Source organism: Crocuta crocuta, unplaced genomic scaffold (assembly GCF_008692635.1).
Source record: "Crocuta crocuta isolate KB4526 unplaced genomic scaffold, BGI_CrCroc_1.0 scaffold110, whole genome shotgun sequence".
Classification (NCBI taxonomy): Eukaryota; Metazoa; Chordata; class Mammalia; order Carnivora; family Hyaenidae; genus Crocuta; species Crocuta crocuta.
The window spans coordinates 3098407-3123153 of NW_027527386.1; the positions used below are offsets into that span (position 1 = coordinate 3098407).

Genomic DNA, 24747 nt, shown 5'->3' on the forward strand with positions numbered 1-24747 from the left:
TTCTGGCTTGATGTTCAGCCTTTGTTCAGCTTCAGCAAAGTTAAGTCATTGGGCTTTATTTGGATCCACACAGGGGCCTGTCTTAACAGGTTCAGGAGAGGAAGGACTGGGGAGAGAATCAGAGGAAAAGGACCTTCAGTGGAAGGATTAGAAGCAGCGCGGTGGTGGGGCGCCCGGGTGGCTTAGTCGGTTAAGCCTCCGACTTTCGCTTAGGTCATGATCTCGCGGTTCGTGGGTTCGAGCCCCGCGTCGGGCTCTGTGCTGACTGCCGGCTCAGAGCCTGGAGCCTGTTTTGGAGTCTGTATCTCCCTCTCTCTCTGACCCTCCCCTGCTCACACTGTCTCTCTCTCTCTCTCTCCTAGAAATAAATAAAAAATATTTAAAAAAAGAAAAAAAAAATAAAGAAGCAGCGCGGTGGTGGGGCGCCTGGGGGGCTCAGTCGGTTAAGTGTCCNGATGCCTGGTCTGCACTGGAAGGAGCTCCCTCCTGTCTGGAGACAAAGAAGATGGGGAAGGAGGAGGCTCGGAAGCCACTTGGACACCTTCCAGGGGTTTGTCTCTGATAATTTAGAAATGGTGTCTTGCAGAGATGGGAATTTATATCCTGATAGTGTCAGGAAGCTTCCAAATACCCATTAAAGTAGGCATCTCATCTGGTTTTGACAAATTTAGAGCCATAACTGTTCAATTTTGATAAGAGTCATTTAGGGGAGGTCAGAAGTCTTTCGTGATGGCCATTGATGTTCTCAGTTACCCCTGCTGAAGTTAGTTCATGTAGTTAGAAAGTCACTTGAGGAATGACCGCAGTTTTCAAACGTAAAACCAGAAAGGACCGCTGAATAGGGGCTGAGGGACTCCCTCATACATTTTGATGACTGGGATCCCATTCCATAGCTTTTCCTTTAGAGCAAAAATAGCAAATCCTAAGAAACACAGTTTCAACAGCAACAGGCTGGTTCGAAAAAGACATGGTCCAGAGGCCCGCACGGTTCCAGGCAGGAATAGTCTGAGTCCACACAGGGGTAGGACTGAAGGCCAGCAGACTTCTAATGGGCACAGGTTTTGACCTCCAAGTACATCAACGTTAGTGTCTGGTATTTTACAAGCAAAAAAGGATTTGTTGGGAATAGCAAGAATTGCAAATCAGGACATGCAAGAGATGGCAAAACCACGGGCAAGTTCAGAGAAGAAAGGAGAGGATGCCGTTTTACAGGGAAAAGGGAGAACTGGGGTTGGTTGTTGTAAAGAAAAAGACCGTTGGCACAAACAGGGTGGGGTGGAGGTTTGAAGATGTTGCCTTCTCACTGGCTGGTCTGTGACCACCTTTCATCAGCTGGGCTGTGATACCCTCTCAGCTGTTCTCTGACCATCTCTCATTGACTGGTATGACTCTGTCTCCTTGGTGGGGTGTTACTGGGTCGAGGAAAGCTCCGTCCACTTCCATGGCTTTTCCCATCAGTGGGGTCCGCAACTGGCCAGGAGCTGGATGGGAAAGAGGCTACTGCTGGCCTCATGTCCTCATTTAGGAAGGATTCCCTTTTGTATTTTCACAAGACTTCTAAACTTTGACATTTTATTTCTGTTGTGATTTTCTCTAATTCCTATATAACTATCACCTTTTATTTGTAAAAACGACGTTGTCACTCCTAATGTTGAAAACCTGATTGTTGCTTATGTAATGGCCTTGGACAAAGAACACCAGGAGTCGTGACCTTGCAGCTCAAGGGTGTGGGATGGGAAGCCAGACACACGCCTATTCCCTCCTTGTCTGTGAACAACGAGAAGAAACAGTGTTCACATAGACAATGAGAATGGCAAACATGGCCTCAGACAGTGGAATCTGGCCTGGCGCTCAGAACTGGGCTGTGACATCTCCCCTTGAGCAGAAACCATTTCACCCGCCTGTCCTCCCAGAAGATACTTCCTTGTCTGTGATGAGTCAGGGCACATGAGGACCATGTTATGGTCATGTGTGTAAACAAGCTAGAAAATTGACTCTGGGGTGGGTGTGGGGCACCAGGGTGGCTCAGTTGGTTGAGCGTCCAGCTCTTGATTTCTGCTTAGGTCATAATCTCAAGGTCATGGGATCATGGCTCATTTCAGATTCATCACAGAGTGCGGAGCCTGCATAAGACTGTCTCTATCTCTCCCTCTGCCCCTCTCCCCTGTTCACATTTTCTCTCTCTCTAACATAAAAACAAAAATTAAAAACATTTCAAAAACATTGCTATGTTGGATGTATAATGACGACGGTATTGAGTATCAAAGTATAGTCACATAGGAATCAAAGGTCATCACGTAAGACAAACTCCGTTACCATAAACTTCATGTGTTTTCACAATAAACAGCTGTGTAGATATGTGTGTTATCAGAGTTCCAGGCCTCGGGAACAGCTCTGCTGAGAATCCTCAGCCCTGAAGAGCCTGTCCTGAGTAGCCCAAGAATGAGAGAAACCCAGGGAGAAATCCTCATGCTTGGCATTCAGGAAGGCTTCTTAACTGTTACACGAAGGTCACAGGCAACACAAGAAAAAGTAGGCAAATGAGGCTTCAGCAAGATGAAAATCTTTTGTGCATCAAAGGTCACTATCAAGAGATTGAAAGGACACCCATAAAAATGGGAAAGCAACCTTGTAAATCACATATGTGATAATTTCATATCATGCAGAATACACAAAGAACTCCTATCTGAATAACAAAAACTCATCCCAGTTAGAAAAGAACAAAAGCTTGAACAGACATTTCTCTTAAGATGACACACAAATGTCTAATAGACACATGAAACGATCCTCACATCAGGACGATGCGAGTCAGAACCACGACGAGATGCCACTTCCCACTCACGAGGACGGTGCGGAGCCAGAATCCAGAGAAGCAGCGGCATCAGGATGTGGAGATACCGGAACCCCGTGCTTGGCTGGTGGGAATGTCAACTGGGGCAGGTGACGTGGAAAAAAGTTTGGTGCTTCTTCAAAAAGTGAAACACAGATTCCAATGTGACCCACGTAATCGAGTCCTACTTAAACTGAAACACTCAGGTGTGTGCACACGAATGCCGGGTGCACAACTGTGCTGACCCCGCAAAAGAGGGAAACGTCCCAAGAGCCCCCCAGTGCATGGATGGATGAACAGGGTGCAGCATACACACAGGAGGGACGGTTGTTCAGCCCCAGAAAGGAGGCATGGACACATCATGCACGTGAACAAGTCATGAAGATATTCTACCACATGGAAGACACCAGCCACACGAGGCCACATGGTGTGAGTCCACTTACATAAAACAGGCAGAGGAGGCAAATCCACGGAGATGTCAAGAATTTCAACAGTGCCCAGGAGGCATGATCTCATGGCTATTGTGACCTTTAAATTTATTTTGGAAAACAGAGATATAAGTCACATACCATAGGACTCACATTTCTAAGAGTAAAACTCAGTGTTCTTTTTAGTTTTTATTTTTGTATGTTCTCAGAGCTGTGCCACATGTACACACCACCCGAAGAAGGAATTGGAGTCTTTTACATTCCTCATTCACGGACACTGATTACACACTGGATCTGCCGTGACTTTCCTTGCATAATAAAGCGCACACCTGAGCATTGTAACGTGTCACACCTGTGGCTGTGCCCGGCTGGGGCCGCGGGGGTCCCACGTCCCTTGGTGGCTGAGGATCCAGGCACTTTTTTGACCTGAGGCCTGAGGAGTGGAGGTTGGTTCAGAGGGCGGGGCCTCACGCTTTCAGAGGGTCAGGTCAAAACCGGGGAGACCGACCTGTATCCCCTGAGGTGAGGTCGCAGGTCAGTGAGCTGTTCTTCTCACTCTTTTATTTTTCAATTTTTTTAAACGGTCATTTATTTTGAGAGGCAGGGAGGGGCAGAGGGAGAGGGAGACGCAGTCCGAAGCAGGCTGCGGGCTCTGAGCCGCCCCTGCGCTCCGCCAGTGAGCTGTCCCGACACAGACGGGACAGGTGCGCCGTCACCCCGTGTGGACGACGAACACAAGCGTCACTAGACCCTTCTGTTCTATCGCGCGCCAATCCGACGCCGGACTCAGGAGGTTCCGCACAGAAAGTGAGGGGGATTCCCGGGACGGAGGAGGAGGCGAGCTGCTCAGCCCGCCCGGAGCGCATTCCGTGGAGAGCAGCTTCCGCGCAAGTGGATCGGACAAGTGTGTACAGCAGCCCGTCACTCAGGGGGCAGGAGGCGGGGCATGGGAGGATCTGCCCAATTTGCGTCCACACGGGCGGTGCCAGGTTTAGCCTCCTATCAGAACGTGAAGGGCCGCAGGCTGTCCTATCCCCGTGCGGAAGTGCGGAGGCTCGGTAATGTCCAATCAGGATCCGGGGGTGTTATCTTCGGAACGCCGTCCAATCAGGCCGTAGAGACTGAAGCACCGCCCAATGAGGGCCCGGGGCGTGAAAAACATCCAATCAGGCGCGAGCAGGAGCCCGATGGGCGTGGCTCTGAGCGGGACAGCTGGCGCACTCGGGTCCTGCGCAGCCCCAGGTACGGGTGGGGCGGCGGAGCAGGGCGCCCCGGAGCGAGATGGTGAGTGCGCGGCCGGAGGGGCGGCGGGAGGGGCGGCCGGGACCAGCCGGGACCAGGTGGAAGCGGCCGCGGTGGGGTGTCCCCGCCCCCAGGGGGAGCACCTGGGTCCTGGGCCGATGGAACTGGGGAAGGAGGTGGGGGAGCGGACACGGGGGAGGCCTGGGGTTCGGGGAGCCTGCGAGACGAGCTAACCAGCGGGAGTTTGCCCCTCGGGGGGACAGGTAGACACTACCCAGGTGAGCTGTCACCTGAAGGACACTATGTGCAGCAGTAAGGAGGCCGCAGGGAACCGCTTCCGACTCGGCGGCTCCCCAGCGGGGACGGGTGGGTTTCTTGTACGGAGGGTGAGGGTGAATAGTCGGAAAGGGGGGCTTTGTCGCGGGCAGACCGAGTTGGAACGCGTGTCTAGAAAGCACGCGTGCAGGTTGCTGGTCGGGAGGCCGGCGCCGCCCCCGGGGCTGGGACGCGGGCGTTAGGATCCGGCAGCGGGCAGTGTGGCCGTGGGGCCGGGGCCGCGCGCGCGGAGGGAGCAGGCGCACGCGCACGGGGGCCTGGGCTGCGCGGCCGGGGCGGGAGTGCGGGGCTTGGTCACTCTGCACACAGCACGGAGTCTCCCCGGTTTGGCTGTGTCCTGGCCTGGGGGGGACGGTCAGCCTCTGCGGCCCCGCTGTCCCTTAAAGTCTTCGGGGGCTGAGGTTGTTTTTTTGTTTTTCCCTTTCGTTGTAACTCAGACCCGGACCAGGAAGTTGTGCAAGGAGTGTACTGGGTAGTGGAGCCGGGAAGGCGTAGATGTGGGAGGAGAGCGGGGGGCCTAAAACGATTGCTGTTTCTGGGCACCCGTCACCCGCTGGGCTTGCGGGGGGACCCACGGTGGACCCGTCACCCAGCCAACCTGAGTCCTGCTCACTGATTGGGAAACAAAGGTAAGCTGTGGGCACAGCAGAAGCTAAGGACGCACCCCCCACTCCCAGCAGGTGGGGAAGGTGTGACCGTCCTCAGCCTGTCTTAGCTGCGCAGGAATGAAGGAAAGAGGGAAACAAATGGTTAATGATTTGGGGTGATGGTAGGGTGATGGGGTCCAGAGTCGAAGGTCAAGGAAGAGTTCTTGAAGACCTCTTTGGTGCAAAAAGGTGAACCTGTTAGAGCTGGGAGACAGGACACCAGGGCTGGCGAGCTGTCCTGGGACTTGGGGAGAGACTGGTTTATACTGTGGGGTTGTGGGTGGCCTCGCCCAGGGGAAGTTTCCAAAGAGATTTTCATATGCTAAAGAAGACCCCCAGGATTGGGGCAGCTAGGTATTGTCACGCTAAGGATGTTTTTTTCTCTAACAAACCATTAACATTAAGACTGAGGGAGTTCCTGTTGATGCTTTTACTCAGCCAACCTCAAATATTTGTCAATGGGCTGTAGATTGTGAGGAAATTTAATTTTATCTGCCATTTCCTTCTGCCTTTGTTTCCCACAGCGGTTAACTGACTGAGAGCAGTCAAGCCGGATGTGAGTCTCCATCCACTTAAAATGTCTTAGGGGGGCACCTGGTGGCTCAGTCGGTTAAGCGCTTAAGGGTCCAACTTCGGCTCAGGTCTTGATCTCACAATTCGTGGGTTCCCACGTCGGCCTCTGTGCTGACTGCTCGGAGCCTGGAGGCTGTTTCCATTTCTGTGCCTTTCTCTCTCTCTGACCCTCCCCTGCTACACTGTCTCTCTGTCAGAAATAAATAAAACATTAAAAATTTAAAAAAAAAAAAGAAAAAATGTTTTAGGAAATTACAAGGAAACAGAGCAATTTCCAGAAACCTACAGACTCAACTTCCTGGAGCCCCAATATCACCCTCCCCTCCATAGGATGCAATATCTCCTATGATCCGTCCCTCCTCACAACTGAGAGCAGCTCATTCTGCCCATGGTCATGGCCCAGTGCTGTAGTGAAACATCTTTTTGCACTAAAGACGTCTCAAGAATTTTTTCTTGATCCTCCCCAGCCCCCCAAAACGACATCAGCTCCCTGGTGAGTCAGAAACTGTTCCACCCTCAGTAGTTGCAGGAAGAAAACTATATTAGCAGCAGATACGGATTCAGGGGATCACAGGGAATGACTTCCAGAGTCTGAGTCCCCAGAGGGAGGGTGGATCGGCTCCTCTGGGTTAGGACTGGGAAGGATATTTCCAAGGGGAAGCCTCCTCATCGTGTGTGGGTCCAGCAGTTTGGGCCCCTGGAGGTCTGGGGAGGGCGGTCACTATTGCTCCAGGGCCAGGTTCCTGTCATTTGATGAGTTAAGAGGAAAGCTGGAAGTGACGGCTTAGGGAAACGTGTGGGGAAAGGTCTGTGAGTACAAACACGTAGGCTTGGGGTCTAGCTGGTGACAGACCTGGGAGATGACCTCAAACCTGCGCCTGGCTGAGGACGATTTATCACAACCACTTCCACCAGGGACCGGCTCCCATGTCAGGGACCCTCCAGTGAGACAGCACTGGGCTTGGCTGTTCTGCGAGAGGGGGAGGGGCAGGAGGCCCGCGTCAGGCTGGGGCCCCTGCGGTGGAGGAAGGCCTCCTGGGCTCAGGCCCCCGGGGCCTTGTTCCTCAGCTCAGTGGGTGCTCGGAGTGTGGGCCCCCCGCAGTTCAGGGCCCGTGGGGGGGGCAGTGGCCTGGGTAACGTTTGGGTNTTTTAATCCCATTGGGGCTCGGGGTCCCCTCAGGCCTCCCCGGTGGACCCGTGTCAGCAGGGAGAGCTGAGTCCCCATGTGGGACCGGGCNTTTGATTAGCTGAACTGAGGGCGGTCCGAGGATGGCTTTAGCCCTGAACAGTCTGAGGCGTTTCCTGGGACTGGGACTGGGGCCACGTGCAGCCCGAGGTTGCTCTTAATGGAGGACTTAGTGTTTGGCTCTTCACCTCTTTCCGCAGCTTTCCGTGTGGTCACCCCCAAGCAGCGAGTCACTTGCCTGGGTCTCTGCTGCAGGTGTGATGGGGGATTGTCAGCTGTGCCACCGGTGACGTCGTGGCTGCCGTGGGGCTCCCAGGGCTCGTCTGTGTCACTCGCGCGGGTCCCTAGGGCTCGGGTTGCCTGGTGAACCCCTTCAATCCTAGATGTTGGGGTGTAGGGGCCCCCAGTTCATGTTTTCCTTCTGTTGGCTCTGCTGCTGCTGGCAGTGTGGCCTCGTCTCCAGGGTAAATGCCCCGTAGGCTGCACATTGCAGCTCGCGAGTCAGTTACAGGTTAGCAGGAAGCAGGTGCAGAGTGTGAGCCCCACGTCGGTGCTGGGTCCTGTCACTTGTGGCTTCCTGTGTCCAGCTCGAGTGTGTGACATGGGGTGTCCTTGATGTCACATTGGATTTTCTGACTCCCCCGGGGCTGAGCATTTCTCCTGGGCGGATCCCTCTTCTGTGGAAACCTTTCCAGCGTGTTGTCCCCTGTAACTCACATGTCTGCTTCCTGATGTTCTGTTTCCTTCACGTCCTGTGGACATTCGTGCTGTTCCATTTCTGCGTGTTGTGAGTGTTCTCTCCCGGTCAGGGTGTATGTATCACCTCTCTGTGTCTGCATGGATGGACCCCTCACGTTGTTAGTGCACTTGAACTTCCCCGTCTCTTCCTGTGTAGACGACCTTCTTTTGTTCTGTTAGAAAACTCCTCCATCATTCAGGTCATGGTCACACATGCTGGAACTTTCTATTTGTGTGCCTACTTGTTTCTAATACAGTTAAATCCACTGGACTCACTTATTGTCTGGGAGGCTGACAATTCATTTTGTCCCTTAGATGCCTGTCTACCCAGACCCTGTGTCCTGGGTGCCCTTCTCTGCCACTGCCCTGCTGTCATTGCTTATGGACATCCAGGGGCACCTGATGACTCCCTGTAACTATATCCTAATTATGGGAATAGCTGGCAATCAGACATACTTGTCCTGGGAGAGAAGAGCTTCCCCAAGTGCATCATCCAGTCCACGATAATGAATGTGACCCCATCCATTATTCCCACAAAGGATTAGTTAATCCTGTGGAGTGTGGGGTATGCCATGGCTTTTAGGGAGTGATTTTGAGATCGCCGTCACGCAGTTGGTCAAGGTGATGGTGGAGTCCTGCAACTGTTGGGGAGCCCTTCCCATCTTCCACCCGTTCAAATAATCCTCTGTCCCTGGGGCCTGTTATTCTCCCCCCAGAGTAACAAGCAAGGAGATTGTCTATACATGAGCTATATGGCGGCTTCTCTGAGGCTGACCTCAAGTTGTTCAGGATCAGTTTTTAGGATTTTAGGGAAAAGGGAAGTTTGGGTTTTTTTTTTTTTTTTTTTTTTTTTTTTTTTTTTTTTTAATTTATTTCTAGGAGAGAGAGAGACAGCATGAGCAGGGGACGGTCACAGAGAGAGAGATACAGACTCAGAAACAGGCTCCAGGCTCTGAGCTGGCAGTCAGCACAGAGCCCGACGCGGGGCTCGAACCCACTAACCGCGAGATCATGACCTAAGCGAAAGTCGGACGCGTAACCGACTAAGCCACCCAGGCGCCCCTAGTTTTTAATGACGTTAAATCAAGAGAATGGAAGATGGGACTCTAGTATGGAGAGCTGTAGCCAGATATTTGGGGAAACCCGAAGAATTCAGGACTTAATCTAGTTTGTAAGGAATATTATCAAAGTCTAATACCTACAAAGATGTGTTATGTAAACATGGTTATTTTGTCTCTGAATTCTCTCTCATTTCCAGAGATAGCAAAATCAAGGATAATTGATTTGTAAAACACGTCGAGTTTTCACAAAATGGCCTAATACAAAAGCTCAACAAACAGTGATTGGCCATAGAAGTTTTTCAAAAAGCCTCCTTTGCTCAAAGTTTTTATAAGGAATCTCTACATTGAACTTTTAATAGCCTCTCGAGGCCNCAACGTGGCTCATTCACTGTGATGTTTCCTTCTCTGTTAAAGTGACCGGTGGCTCTGTCCCCATCAATCCCTAGGGACTCTTCCTTCTGGTGCCCTTTTTGTTGAATTCTGAGCCCTGGGTTAAATGTTTCAGAGGTCTGGCTGATTTCCTGGTTTCTTGAGGCCCTGAACTCGTCTTATACACCTGCTGTTAAAAGGAACCGGGCCCTGGCCTGTGCCCAATCCCAAATTCCTCAGTTAATCTGGGGAAAGGGTCATGTGTGCCTATTTCAGAAGAGAGGTGACTCACCCAGGCTTCTTGACCTTGTCCCTTCCAGGGTGAGAGCAGCACTGGGATCTCAGTGCCCACAACATCCTGACATTATTGTTTCAGTTCATGGAGCTGACGGGGCAGGATCATGTTTGAGCAAGAAAAACGTGTGTCCTCTGATTTCTGTGTTGTCTGCGTGAATATTTCACGTTTTAGTCTGTATTGTACTGGTCTGCTCAGATCTGCCTCAGTACAAATAACTCAGTATACTGAGCATGTGTAAGTCTATGTCAGCTCTTTTCCTCACCATGTGTTTCATGTTCGCCCTTCCCATCACTACGTGCACTGTGGGGGATCTTGGGTGTTGTCACTTCCTACTCACGTGTGACTCATGGGTCCTAGGAATGAATGGAGAGCAGCTCCCTGCCTGTCACCCTTCATCCTCTGAAACACACAGGTGAGGATGGAGCTTTGCTGCAGTAGAGTGTGTGGTATGTTTCAGGACTCTGTGGTCTTTGAGGATGTGGCTGTGAAGTTCACTGCAGACGAGTGGGCTTTGCTGGATCGAGGTCAGAGGAAACTCTACAGAGATGTGATGCTGGAGACGTGCAGGAACCTGTCTGCTGTGGGTAAGGATGGCCCCGTCCCTTCTCTGGTCTTTTAAGGAGGGAGTTGAAAAGGTTGATATTTGCAAATCCTATGAAACTCTCTATAGAATATCCTTAAGACTTCACCAAATAGTATTAGAAGTGATAAATAAATTTAGAATAGTTGCAGAACAGAAATTAATGTTCCACAACCTGTTGCATTTCTGTACTTACTACCCAAGTAACTGAAAAATTAAGCAAACAAATACATTTTCAATTAGTTCACAAACAATACAGTAGTATGTTAAAAGTAACCAAGTAAGTTGAAAGATCTGTACTCTGGAAGTTATAAAACATTTAATGAAAGACCTTGAAGATGACAAAATAAAGGGAAATCTATGCCATTGTTATGAATTCTATGGATTAATTTTGTTGAAAATGCCCATACTATGAAAAGCACTATACACATTCAGTGCAATCTGTATCAATTAATATATGGGTAGCATTTTTCAAGGAACTAGAGCAAGAAATTCTAAAATTTGTATAAAAACAGAAGATTCCAAATAAACAAAACTATTTTGAAAGAGCAAACCTAAGCTAAAAATATAACAGTCCCAGAGTTCAAACTATAGTAAACAAAACAGTATAGTACTGGCATAAATATGGACACGGAGATCAAAGCAACAGAGTAGAGAGTCCAGAAATAAACCCATGTTTCTTTGGTTAAAAAAATCTAGAAAGAAGGAGCTAAGAATATAAAATGGGGAAAAGACTATCTGTTCAATAAATGGTGTTGGGAAAATGAGGCAGCTACCTTCAAGGAGATGAAACTGGACCAGCTTTGTAAACTCAGTATGGATGAAACACCTGGTGTAGGACTGAATACACATCTTAGGACAGAACGGAGGTGCTAAACTCATGGACATCAACCTTAGTATTCTTTTTGTGTAATCATCCCTTCAGGTAAGGGAAACGGAAAGAAAAATAAGAAATTGAAAGAGGAACATAACAGAAATTTTCCCACAGAAAATATAGAGATGGCCCCTTGACACATGAAAAGCTGCTCAATACCATTAATCCTCAGGGAAATGCACATCAGAACCACCGGGAGCTGTCCCTCACAGTGGCCAGAATGGCTAGTATCAAAAGGCCTGGAAATTCAAGTGTTGGTGAGGATGTGGAGAAGAGGAAACTGATCATTGGTGGGATTTAAATAAGTGCAGCCATCTTGGCAGACAGTTTGGAATTTCCACAACAAAATGAAACAGAACAGTACCATATAGTCAGTAATTCCACTTTGGGGTAGTTCACAAAGGAAAAAACGCCAGCAAGATAAGCTATGTGCACGCCCAGGCACACTGTACTGTTACTCACTCTGCTCAAGACAGGGAAGCAACACAGCTATTCATCAACAGATGAATGGATAATGAAGATAGAGATAGAAGGGACTATCCCTCAGTAATACGAAAGGGATCAATTCTTGCCATTTGTGACAATATGGATCATCCTAGAGGGTTTGTACCAAGTAAACAAGTCAGATAGAATGACAAACAAAACATGTTACTTAAATGTGAAATCTGAATGACAAAATGAACAAACAACAGATAATTGAACAGACTTGAAATTTAAAGAACAAATTGGTGTTTGTGAGATTAGAAGGGGGTGGAGGGTCAGGTGTAATAGATGGAGGGGATTGAGAAGTACAGATTTGTACTTATTTAATAAGTAAGTCATGGGAAGGAAAAGTAGAGCACAGGGAACATGGTCATTAATTTTGTAATTTTGTATAGTGACAGCAATTACACTTATGGTGAGCATTTTGTAATATATGTAATCGATAAATCCCCATGTTACGCACCTGACACAAATATATAGGTCACTGTGCTTCTACCAAACAATGAATGAATGAATGTTAAAAAGTCCCACAATTATCCGTCATCAGTGACCTTCAGGACTAAAGTCAGCCCCCGTCTTCCAGATTGCTTGGTGCCCTTCAAATCCTCCCTCCTGCCGAGCTCTTCTCAGGGGAGGGCAGCAACCACACCATCTAGTCTCCTAGTGGCAGCTGGCGCAGCGCAGGCGGGCTCCACTGAGGGCCTATGTCCCTTCTGAAGAGGCCAACCCTTGGTTGGACCAGGGTCTAGAGAAGGGATTGGGATTTGGACACGTCCATTAGAAACATGACTCAGTGGCTGTATGAGCAGAGTGATGTCTCCCATTCATCTGGCTTCCCTGTTGGACTTTTCATCCATTGTTGCCCACGTGGCCAGTCTTTCTGTCTTGCAGAGGTAGGGTATGGATGTGTGTGTCTTGCCCAGTTCATTTCTACTTGGCTTTTCTGATAATACTTATCTCCACATTATCCTCCATCTATTTTGAAGTATTTCTCAATGCACAGGGTGCCATTTCCTACACTTTCTTTATAATTGCCAAAGTCCCAAGTCACCAGAGTCCTCAGGATTTTTTGGTCACGTGACCATTCTCCCTCATGAAGTTCATTTACATTTCAGGATCAGAATATGAATAGAAACAAACATGGTCTGTTTTCTTACCTGACACATCAGGTCATTTCCAAGAAATTCAGTTAGGCTGCCAATTCTTGTAGTTTCTCTCAGTCAGGGTAATATGAGTGGATCAAAGGCTCAGCAGAATACATTGCAGAATGAGACCCCAAGTGATGAGAAAATACTAATGTTTACAAAAATGATTCCTGTTCTGTGTTTGTAGACAAGCAGAAATTTCATAGCAGTGGAGATCTGAGCCAAACGCAGGAAGGGCATTTGAGGTGAGTGACACTTGCAAGGGACGAACGGGGTATGTTGGCAGTTGTGAGACTAACCTGAAATTAAAGAACAGCAGTAAACCTAGCTCAACTATTGTGTAGTCAGAATTTTCAGAAGACGAAGTTTTTATGAATGCATTCTAGATCTTGATCATCTGAAAAACAAGTCAGTTGGAAATAATGGTCAGGGAAAACTATATGTGAGAAGCTCTGAATGTTATGACTCTATTCGAGTCCTCAGCCAGAGCAGTAAGCTTGTACCATTTTGTAACCTTGCAGACAGTGCCACAAACGTACCCATTCATTGACAGTGTCCATTATGTAGTCCAATAATGATTAACAAACATCAATATTTCATTAATTAATAAAAAGAATGCTTTCAAAACATTTTAAAAAATGTTTTATTTATTTCTGAGAGAGAGAGAGTATGAGCAGGGGAGGGTCAGAGAGAGAGGGAGATACAGAATCTGAAGCAGGATCCAGGCTCTGAGCTAGCTGTCAGCACAGAGCCCTATGTGGGGCTCGAACCCACAAACCATGAGATCATGACCTGAACTGAAGTCAGACACTTAACCGACTGAGCCATCCAGGCACCCCAATAAAGAGAATGCTTATAATCATTATTCCCTAACCATGTGCTTTCCTATTTTGAACAGAAGTCCTTTGGTGGAGGATGTCTGTGAACGTATTGAAGGAGATCAACGTGGAGAATCCCTGAAACTGGTTACAAGTCTTACTGTGCGTGAGGGGTGCCCCACTGGAGGCAAATCCTGTGAATGTGCTAAGTGTAGAGAAGCCTTCGCAGACGGTTCCTTTCTTGAGAAGCCGGGAAGATCTCAGCCAGGACTCAAACCTAGTCCCGGTGAGGAATGTGAGCCAGCCTGTAGCTCCAGCACGAGCCTCAGCCCTCATGTGGACGCAGACCTTGTACAGAAATCCTGTGAAGGTCAGGACACCGGGAGGGCATCTAAGACATATGCGAAGAGACTCAGTATTGAAAAATCTCTAGAGTGCAAGAAACGTGGAAAAGCTTTAACCTGCACATCTTCCTTTCAGGGTCATGTGCGAAATGACTGTGTAAAGAGAGTCCATGCATGTGATGTGTGTGGGAAAACCTTCTTGTATCACTCCTACCTTATACGTCACGTGGGAACTCACAGTGGGGTGAGAATCTCTCAATGTCAGAAGTGTGGGAGAGCCTTCCGATATAAATCAGGCCTGCGAAAACATGTGAGGACCCACGCTCCAGAGAAACCCTATAAATATCAGCCATGGGGGAAAGTCTTCCCTGATCAGCACTCCTTTCTCGAACCTGTGAGAAGACACACACGGGATGAACCATTGGAATGTAAAGAGTGTGGGACAACTTTCGAGAAACATCTACATTTTGAACGTCACATGACCACACACAATGTGGTGAAACCCTATGAATGTCAGGAGTGCGGCAGACTCTTCAGGCATCACCAGACCCTCCGAGTACATATGAGGATACACACTGGGGAGAGACCCTATGAATGTAAGGAATGTGGGAAATCTTTCCGGAAACTTAATCATATTAAACGTCACGTGATCACTCACAATACAGCAAAACCCTATGAATGTCAGGAGTGTGGCAGAGCGTTCGGGCATCAGTCATACCTGCGAGTACACATGAGGACTCACACTGGGGAAAGACCGTATGAATGTCAGCAGTGTGGGAAAACCTTCAGATATCATTGGAATCTGCAAGAACATGTGACGACACACACGGGGCAGAGACCCTATGAGTGTCAGGAATGTGGGAAAACCTTCAGGTATAAGTCATCCCTGCGAGGACACGTGAGAACACACACTGGGGAAAGACCCTTTGAATGTCAGCAGTGTGGTAGAGCCTACAGAGATCATTGGAATCTGCGAGCACATATGACAACACACACGGGGCCGAGACCCTGTGAATGTCAGGAGTGTGGGAAAACCTTCAGGTATAAGTCCTCCCTGCGAGAACACATGAGGACACACACTGGGGAAAGACCACATGAATGTCAGCAGTGTGGGAAAACCTTCAGGTATGTTTGGAATCTGCGAGAACATGGGACGATACACACGGGGCGGAGGCCCTATGAGTGTCAGGAGTGTGGGAAAACCTTCAAGTATAAGTCATCCCAGCGAGGACACATGAGGACACACAGTGGCGAAAGACCGTACGAATGTCAGCAGTGTGGGAAAGCCTTCAAGTGTCATTGGAACCTGCGCGAACATGTGATGACACACACTAGGGAGAGACCATACAACTGTCAACGCTGTGGAAAAGCCTTCAGTCGTAAGTGCAACCTTGTAGTACATACTGAGAGATATCACATAGGGGACTGAACTTGGAATATAAGGAGGGAGGGGAAACTTTCAGGACGCACCCACCTTTTGAATATCACATGACCACGCACAATGTAGTGAAACCCTATGAATGTGAGGAGTGTGGCAAAGCCTGCAGGTATCACGGAGACCTGCGAGTACATGCATGGACACCCTGGGGCAAAGCCCTGCAAGTGTCAGCGCTGTGGGAAAGCCTTCACATCTCCTTCAAACCTGGGAGCCCATATGAGGATTCACGCTCGGGAGAGATCTTATGAATGTCAGCAGTGTGGGAACGCCTTTATCTCTCCTGCAACCTGCAAGTTCATAGGAGAACTCACACTGAGGGAAGATGTTATGAGTGTCAGCAGTGTGGGAATCCCTGTAGGTGTTCATCACTCCTGCAAACGCACCTGCAGACACGCTGGGGAGAGACCTTTTGAGTGTACGAAGCGTGGGAAAGCTTTCAGTCAGCTGCAAAATTTTTAAGGTCATTTAAAAACACATAGCGCTATTAAACCCTATGAATGTAAGAGGTGTGGGAAGGCGTACAGGTTCTCCTTATCTGTTTGAGTGCACATGAAGAAACCCCCTGGGGAGAGACCTTGACACATCACCGCTCCGTTCAAGAACACGTGAGGCGGCACAGTGTACAGTTAGCCTTTGTATGTAAGGACTCTGGTAAGACCGTCCAGTGTCCCAAAGACCTGCAAGTACGTGTGATGACCCTCAGTGGGCAGAACCTTATGAACGTCTTCAGTTCTCCCTCTTCCCTTCGAAGACACATGTGAACGTAAGACCCATGGAAAAGCGTTCAGGTATCTCAGGAACCTGTGAGCACAGACACAGTGTGGGGAAGCATTTCAAATCTTACTGAAAATGCGAGCCAGTACAATGGAGATGATCCTGAATGGACACAATTTTGAGAAAACTTCAGGTATACAACTTCATGTATTTTCCTCATGAAAATTCAGGTGGGAGACAAATCTCATGTTATGGATATAGTTTTGAGTTCCCAGTGCCTCTTCCTTGATTGGGATCCTAAGTGTATGAACTCCTAGTTTGTGTCACTGATGTGAACACTGATGGTTTTAAGTGGCCTTCTTTGTCCTCTATATCTGTACGACCTAGTTGTTGTTATCTCAGACTTAATAATCAGACGGTTATGACCGATATGTCTCTTTCCTGTTACGATGTCTTTCAGATCCAAAGATGATAAAAATGTGGCTGTTGTTGCTGTGTACATACAACTTTGTATACTTTTACAAAAAAAAAATCTTTTGAATTATACATTCCAAAATGTTCTTGTTAAATTTTCATGATGTGAGACCCCTCATTGTTGGAAGTTCTTCTCTGTTCTCTGTTGTGATACTGGGATAATCTGATTCTGTGTCTAGTCTTCTTTCCGGCTGTATTAATGAAAGATGTATTTTCACATCAACTCTGTCTTTTTCTTTAGTTTTTTTTTTTTTTTTTTACAAATAGTTCATTGTCAAATTAGTTTCCACATAACACTCAGTGCTCATCCCCACAAGTGTCCTCCTCCATGCCCCTCCCCCCTCCCCCCCACGTCCATCAGTCCTCANTTTCTTTAGTTTTTAAAAAAAAAATTTTAAAATGTTTTTTTCAAAGAGAGATAGAGGGAGCAAGCAGGAGAGGGGCAGAAAGAGAGGGAGACATAGAATCTGAAACAGGCTCCAGGCTCTGAGCTGTCAGCACAGAGTCCATTGCAGAGCTTGGACCTATGAACTGTGAGATCTTGACCTGAGCTGAAGTCAGATGCTTAACCAGCTGAGTTACCCAGGCACCCGTTTATTATCAACTTTTTAAAATGATGATACTGGTTTAGCATTGGTGGGGCTCATTATTGGTGTCTTTGGTTGATTTTGTTGCTAATTATGACTTCAAAGAACATTGCTTTGGTCATAACTCAGGTTTGCCATTATGTTTCCATGAGCAGTAATTGTAGTGGAAATATCAGTGGGGTGCTTTCCTCCCTCCTCCAGGAGGTAAACTCTGGAAAGGCCAGTACCCTTGATATCAGCCAGATCAGCCAGCCAAAATATGCCATCTGTAAATTCTGGACTTAGGTGCCTCTTCAGTTTCATCCTTATTAGAGGTAAAAACACTTCATTCTTTCTATAATGTTCCACAGTTCCTAGGTACCTCAAAGGAATTCCAACTATGGGACAAAAGTTTGTGGTGTTACTCTTGACTAAGTTAGTGTTTGGTCATGAAATGGGGTGTAACTCATATTGGGCTGGACATCAAAGGGAAAGGTATTGCCACCTCAGTACCTTTAAAAGGATTTGCAGGCATTTAGTTGATAGGTCAGTAAGTTGTGCTATTCTTGGTCTTGGACTTGGATTTGAGCCCCATATTGTGTGTGGAGGTAATGTAAAAAAATAATAAAATGGATTCTTCATTAAACAAAGAATTTGCAAAAGCACACCCAACCTAATAATGATCCTCTCTGACTACAGGTGTGGTCCTGGTGGTCTTTGGCTGGAGGTCACTGACAAAGTCATTATCTTAGACTTATTAAAATACTACAGTCAACTTAATGACAAAAGTCTTGAGTATGTATGAATTTTAAAAATTAACCTGAAGGGAAACAATCATAAAATCGTAATGAACCTTGTATTATGACCAGGAAGATAAGAGACTTTCAACTAAGAATTGTCTTGTGAGAAATAGCAAGACAGATTTAACTACCCGTAAGTGAAATGGGATATTTTGGTAAAATCTCCCAGCCAGTGAAAAGTAAATTACATCATTAGTATACAGGTGTTTTTGTTTTTGTTTTTTTAATGAGTAAGGAGGTTTTTCTGGGCAACATGCAGACACACTTGTGTTTGACTAAACAAATGCACGCTGTTTTTAATCACAATATAAAACGTGAACACTTACTGAATTTCTTGGCTTCAACTCCACATAAGAGAAATCACCCACATCCCACCTCAGATATGAGGAAGGTGCTCATTTCTCACACAGGAGGATAGAACCGTGCAGACGACAGTGCGATAGAGGCTCAGAGGCCCATGTGCTTTTTAGCTGCAGCATTTTATCTGTTGTCCTGGAATCTAGATCCCTGGTCTTCCACAGTGAGAGAATGGGTGCTTGCCTGCAAATGATACCTTATACAAATGTGGCTGGAAGACGGGAGCCAAAGCACCAGTGACATTCAACAAGCGTGACAGTTTAAATCAGTGGCTTGGGGGACATTGTGGGGCTGGGTGGAAAACCTAAAGTTGTGGGTTTCTGACCATGGAATCTGATCCATGACTGGTGGGTCATGGAGACATGAGTGGAAGGCATGGCCACCGATTATTTATCTATTCCCAATACAGAAGGGGGAAAGTTAGTGTTTGGTTTGGTCCATGCTTGATTGATAGGCTGCTGGTTATAACTTTGGGCCGCAAGCTTGTTGCCAGATAAGTCGCTCTGCGTTTGTCCGTCTGTATGGCGACCCCACCACTAGACTAGGGCCTCTTCACCTCTGCTTTCAATACTCAGACCACCGGTGAGTTGTCACCTAGAATCAGGAATATGGGGATTCTGGGAAAAGTGGTTGTTGGCCTTACCCGCAATGAAATAATTCAGCAGAACCATAATTATCTACGTGTAGATTTCATTGACTTTTCACAGTAGCATGGAAAAATGGAGTACAGTGAAGAGAGAAAAGGAAAATGTATATGGCAATTATGTATTTTTTAAATATACATACAGTCTGAAATATATATGTACATATAGTCTGAAATATCTGTATATTTTAGAGGGATAGCTGTATATGTGGGTGGAAGGACTAGGAAAACAAAACAGGAAAGTAACGCTCTTTTCCTCCCTGGCTGCTTGAGGCTCTGCCGCCATCATGAACGACACAACTATCCAGACCAGGAAGTTCATGACCAATCGACTACTTCAGTGGAAACAGATGGTCATTGATGTTCTTCACCCCGGAAAGGCAACAGTACCTAAGACCGAGGTTCGGGAAAAACCAGCCAAAATGTACAAGACCACACCAGATGTCATCTTTGTGTTTGAATTCAGAACCCATTTTGGAGGTGGCAAGACAACTGGCTTTGGCATGATTTATTATGATTCCTTGGATGATGCAAAGAAAAATGAACCCAAACATAGACTTGCAAGACATGGCCTGTATGAGAAGAAAAAGACAGCCAGAAAACAGCGAAAGGAACGCAAGAACAGAATGAAAAAAGTCAGGGGAATTGCAAAAGCCAATGTTGGTGCTGGCAAAAAGAAGGAGTAAAGATTCTGCAGTGACTGTCTGGTGCTTTTGCAGATTTTTCATGGGACGATTAATAAACTGAGAACTTTAAAAAAAAAAAAAAACAGGAAAGTAACAATTTCAAGTAACACTGGAAGTTGATACCTAAATTCATGACACAGTATATGTAGTACAAACATACAAACCATGGGTTCAGTATTGTACCCCCCACACTTCATGTCCACGTGGAACCTCAGAATGCAGCCTTATCTTGAAATCAGGTGTTTGCATGTGAAATGAAGATGAGGCCATACTGGAGTAGGGTAGGTCTTGACCCAATGATTGGTGTCCTTATAAAACCTGGAAATTTGGATGCAGAGGCCTGCACTGAAGACAGGGCATGACCTTATGAGACAGGAGGAGGGATTGGCATGATGTGATTACCCGCCAAGGGGTGCAAAGGGTTGTGGAGAACCCCCAGGAGCTGGGAAGGAGGCCTGGACAGATTGTCCTTCAGAACTTCCCGAAGGAACCAACTTTGCAGATAACCTGATCTCAGGCTTCCAGCCGCCTCAGTTGTGACACCACGATTGTCTGTCCTCTCAGCCGCCCAGTGGGTGGCACTGTGTTACAGCAGCCCCAGGAGAGGAAAGCATTCTGCGGGGGGNAGTGAGGGGGGAAGAGGAACAGGAGATGGGAAAGAGGATGGGGTGGATCGCATGTGCAGGTCAGCCAAGAAGACTGACTGGTGGCAGGTGGTGTGACCTTTATGATGAGCTGATCAGGCACTGGCCCCTCTGTTACCATGACAACAGACCCCAGGATGGTGATGTCCGGCCAGGTGGTGGGTCACACTGGGTTGGTATCAGTGGCAATGATGTGTCAGTTGGAGTGCGGATAGAATTTGACGTTGGAGCCGTCGGCATTCCCTGGCTTAGAGGTGGGCTGAGAGAGAGTCAAAGGAGACCCCATTGTTTTGTTCAGGAAAAATTGGCATGATGTGACCCATCCACTGAGATGTGGGTCCTCACACGTGGACAAGGTTTTGGTGGAGCAGGAGGAAATCACTCTGGAGCCGGTTGAGATGGAGATGAAAGGGCAAATGAAAGGAGAGGACGATCTCTTTAATATGTTAATTGATTTAAAAAATAAATAAAAATAAAATAATAAATATATATATTTAATATATTTATATAACATAATATATTTTATTATATATATAATTTATATTATATATAATTTATATAATATAATAAAATAAAAATAAAAATTAATAAAAAATAAAAAATTAAAATATTGAAAAAGGTTAATCATTTTTCTATAATTCAAAACAAACTTGCATAAGAAGTTATTGGGATCTTAGGTTTCATGTGGATAATCTTGGGGCCACTGAAATAGCTACAATAAGGGCATGAAGGCAGGAAAATGGCTGAGCCCTACAAGGGAGACACAGTTTAACCCAAATGAATGAAGTGTAAAGTACAGAAGTCCAAGTGTTTTGGGGCGCCTGGGTGGGTCAGTCAGTTACACGCCCCACAGTTGATTTGGGTTCAGGTTGAGACCTCACAATCTCAAGATCGAACCTCGCATTGAGCCCTGTGTTGACAGCATGGAGCCCGCTTGGAATTCTCTCCCTTCCTCTCTCTTTTTTTTTTTTTTAAATGTTTTATTTATTTCTAGGAGAGAGAGACAGCGTGAGCAGGGGAGTGTCAGAGAGAGAGGGAGTCACAGACTGAAACAGGCTCCAGGCTCTGAGCTGGCAGTCAGCACAGAGCCCGACGTGGGGCTCGAACCCACGAACCGCAAGACCATGACCCAAGCGAAAGTCGGACGCTTAACTGACTAAGCCACCCAGGCGCCCCATCTCCCTTCTTCCCTCTCATTTTGACCCATCTCTGCTGTTGCTCTCTCTCTCTGCCTCTCAAAATAAACAAACATTAAAAAGAAAGAAGTCCAATCATTTAAAGAAATGAGATTTGATTTTAAATGGTACAAACTTTTGATTCTGCTTACACGTAATATGAAACAGGAAAAGTTGTGCACACAGGTGATGAAAGTAAGGACCCCAAAGGAAATGAAGTGTTCAATGCTGAGTTATTGGAGCCTACGGGAGGCAGGATGTGTTTTTGGTCAGAACATCAACTCAAGTAGCACGTGGGATGTGGTGGCCACCTTTCTTCTTCATGTTTCACGTCATGAATATTTTTTTGCTTAATATTTATGTTAGATGTATATTTGATGCATATTTTTGTGCATATATAATTTTGAGTAGAATGCTCAAAATCAATGTAACTCACCCCATTGCCACATTTTTTATTTTATTTTATTTTTTAAAATTTATTTCTAGGAGAGAGAGAGAGATAGCGTGAGCAGGGGAGGGCCAGAGAGAGAGGAAGTCACAGACTCTGAAACAGGCTCCAGGCTCTGAGCTGGCAGTCAGCACAGAGCCCGACGCGGGGCTCGAACCCACGAACCGCGAGATCATGACCCAAGCGAAAGTCGGACGCTTAACCGACTAAGCCACCCAGGCGCCCCTGCCACATTTTTTAAACCTTTGTAAAATTATTTCAGTAGGCAGAGAAAAAGCATAATATTCAGTATTCTTGCATGAAAAACATTCTTAGTCATTTAGGAATACATAAGAACTTTCAAATCATTCTGAAGGATATCTCCATAAGGTTCATGAAGGAATACATAAGGAGCATTCACAAGGAGTCCCTTGTTGAGTAGAATTTATACCCATCACGAATACCTAGCACTGAGTAACACCGTAACATCGCCTTGAGCCACATCGTAGATCTCCCAGCCAGCGCCAGGACTGGGGGGAAGGTGGCGTGGGTGTAAGAAGACAGCGAAAAATAAGGAAAGTGTCCTGTTTCCTAGCTAAAGCCAATGTGTATCTAGAACATCACAAATATATCAGGGTAACCAGAGAGAAAATAATTAGAAGGTATTCGGGATGACCTTACATTTTCACTTCTAATCACTATAAAAAAGACTGAGTTTCAAGAGGACAACCAGTACAAAAGGCAACATGAAGTTACTATTCACGTATCAAAATAACTCTTATGAAGAGGAGAGAAGCTAATGTAAAAATTGCACGAATATTATTCATTGAGGTCAAGAGACCAAAACACATGCAAATCTGAAGCACGTTCTAAGAAACGAGGAGCAGTGTCGCCACAATATCAATACGGGACAGGGAGCTGAACCGTTATAATTCCGTCAGCACTCTAACCAAGTTTTTCTTCGCACTTCACACATGATACTTTTAAGTTTTACAAATAGGAACAAACGTTCAATTATAGCGATCCTTTTCTATACGATGAGGTGCAAGGACTTAGTGTAGAGTGATCAGTCATCAAAAACTTGTATGTTGGAAGCATGATGATGAAGGTATGGATTTATAAAGTATATCCACATGGGACTCAAAGGTCATCACTTAAACTAGAAACTCCGTTACCTTAAACTCCATGGCCTTTCACATTAAACAGCTGTTTAGGGACATATGTGTTTTCAGGGGCATCTCAGTTCAAGGCCTCGGAAACAACTCTGCTGAGAATCCCCAGCCCTGACGGGTCTGTCCTGGGTAACCCAAGAGTGAAAGCAACACAGGGAGAAATCCTTAAGAACTTGGCATTCAGTAAGGTTTCTTACCTGTGACAGGATAATCTCAGGGAACACAAGGAAAAGTAGGCAAATGAGGCTTCAGCAAGATGAAAATCTTTTGTGCATCAAAGGTCATTATCAAGAGATTGAAAGGACACCCATAAAATGGGAGAACATCCTTGTAAATCACAGATATGGTAAGAATTTATCATCCAGAATATACAAAGAATCCTATATATGAATAAAAAAACTTGAGCCTGTTAGAAAGTGAGCAAAACCTTCAATAGACATTTCTTTTTTTTTAGTGTGTTTATTTTTGAGAAAGACAGAACATGAGCAAGGGAGGGGCAGATAGGGAGCAAGACACAGAATTCAAAGCAGGCTATAGACTCTGAGCTGTCAGCACAGATCCCAACATGGGGCAGGAACTCATAGACCGGGGACCATGACCTGAGCTGAAGTTATCGCTTAACCATCTGAGTTACCAAAGCACCCCTATGCACAATTAATTTAATGACGCACAAATGTCAAATAGATACATGAAGCGATCCTCACATCAGGACGATGCGAGTCAGAACCACGATGAGATGCCGCTTCCCACTCACGAGGACGGTGCGGAGCCAGAATCCAGAGAAGCAGCGGCATCAGGATGTGGAGAAATTGGAACCCTGTGCTTGGCTGGTGGGAAGTGAACTGGGGCAGCTGCCGTGGAGAAAGGTTTGGTGGCTCCTCGAAAAGTGAAACACAGAATTCCCCTGTGACCCAAGTGTTCCTGTGCTACCTAAACTGACACACTCAGATGTGTGCCCACGAATGCCAGGTGCACAACTGTGCAGACCCCGCCAAAGAGGGAAACGTCCCGTGTCACCCAGTGTGTGGCTGGACGAACAGGGTGCGGCACACACACAGCACGGAGGGTTACTTAGCCACAGAAAGGAACGAAGGACAAACGCATCATGCACATGAACGAATCATGAAGATATTCTAGCACGTGGATGGCACCAGCCACACGAGACCACACAGTGCAAGTCCACTTACATGAAACAGGCAGAGGAGGCAAATCCACGGAGACATGAAGCATTTCGACAGTGCCCAGGAGGCATGATCTCATGGCTATTCTGGCCTTTAAATTTGTTTTGGAAAATGGATTTATAATACACATATGATAGCGCTTTTAAGAGTACAACTCAGTGTTCTGTTTTTTCCCCCTTTCTGTTGTATGTTCTCAGGGCTGTCCCTCGTCTAGTGCACCACCTGAAGAAGGAAATGGAGTCATTTACATCCTGCATCCACAGGGACTGCTTACAAACCGGATCTGCTATGACTCCCCTTGCAGAATGTAACGCACACGTGAGTATTGCAACGACTCACACCTGTGGCCCTGCCTGGCTGTTTCTCAAATCCCAGGGGGCGAATGACCCAGGATATTTTTGATTGACCACAGGCTCCAGAAATGGTCGGGCCCTCACGTCGTCAAGTGACAGCTCCAAACCCAGGCGAACCTGACTTCCGTGCGATGACGTCACCGGTTAGTAAGCTGTTCTCCCTCT

The 24747-nt window shown here is 46.7% G+C and overlaps 2 protein-coding genes across 4 annotated transcripts; both read left to right on the forward strand.

Moving 5' to 3' along the window:
* The first annotated feature begins 4494 nt into the window (after positions 1–4494).
* Positions 4495–16801, forward strand: LOC144219510 (uncharacterized). Its single transcript, XM_077749555.1, is given in 4 exon segments — positions 4495–4542; positions 10166–10292; positions 12978–13035; positions 13689–16801. Coding segments are annotated over 4 exon segments (1944 nt in total). The 5' UTR covers positions 4495–4539; the 3' UTR covers positions 15445–16801.
* LOC144219598 (small ribosomal subunit protein eS24-like) lies at positions 16240–24720 on the forward strand. 3 transcript variants are annotated; one of them, XR_013331487.1, is made up of 3 exons: positions 17275–17479; positions 24427–24547; positions 24642–24720. XR_013331487.1 is itself a non-coding variant. In XM_077749662.1 (2 exons), the coding sequence occupies exons 1-2, from the start codon at positions 16240–16242 to the stop codon at positions 19628–19630; spliced, it is 471 nt and encodes a 156-aa protein (XP_077605788.1). In that variant the 3' UTR covers positions 19631–20236. The 3 variants fall into 3 exon arrangements, 2 of the variants coding, with proteins under 2 accessions (XP_077605788.1, XP_077605864.1); XM_077749662.1 differs by lacking the exons at positions 17275–17479; positions 24427–24547; positions 24642–24720 and adding exons at positions 16240–16297; positions 19218–20236; XM_077749738.1 differs by lacking the exons at positions 24427–24547; positions 24642–24720 and adding an exon at positions 19218–20236.
* The last annotated feature ends 27 nt before the right edge of the window (positions 24721–24747 follow it).

What these genes read in the sequence shown, in the direction of transcription:
- LOC144219598 (XM_077749662.1), top strand. Translation starts at nt 16,240, where the DNA reads ATGCGAGCCAGTACAATGGAGATGATCCTGAATGGACACAATTTTGAG. An exon ending in CAATTTTGAGAAAACTTCAG is followed by an intron (nt 16,298 to 19,217) that starts GTATACAACTTC and finishes TGGCTGCTTGAG; the next exon opens with GCTCTGCCGCCATCATGAAC.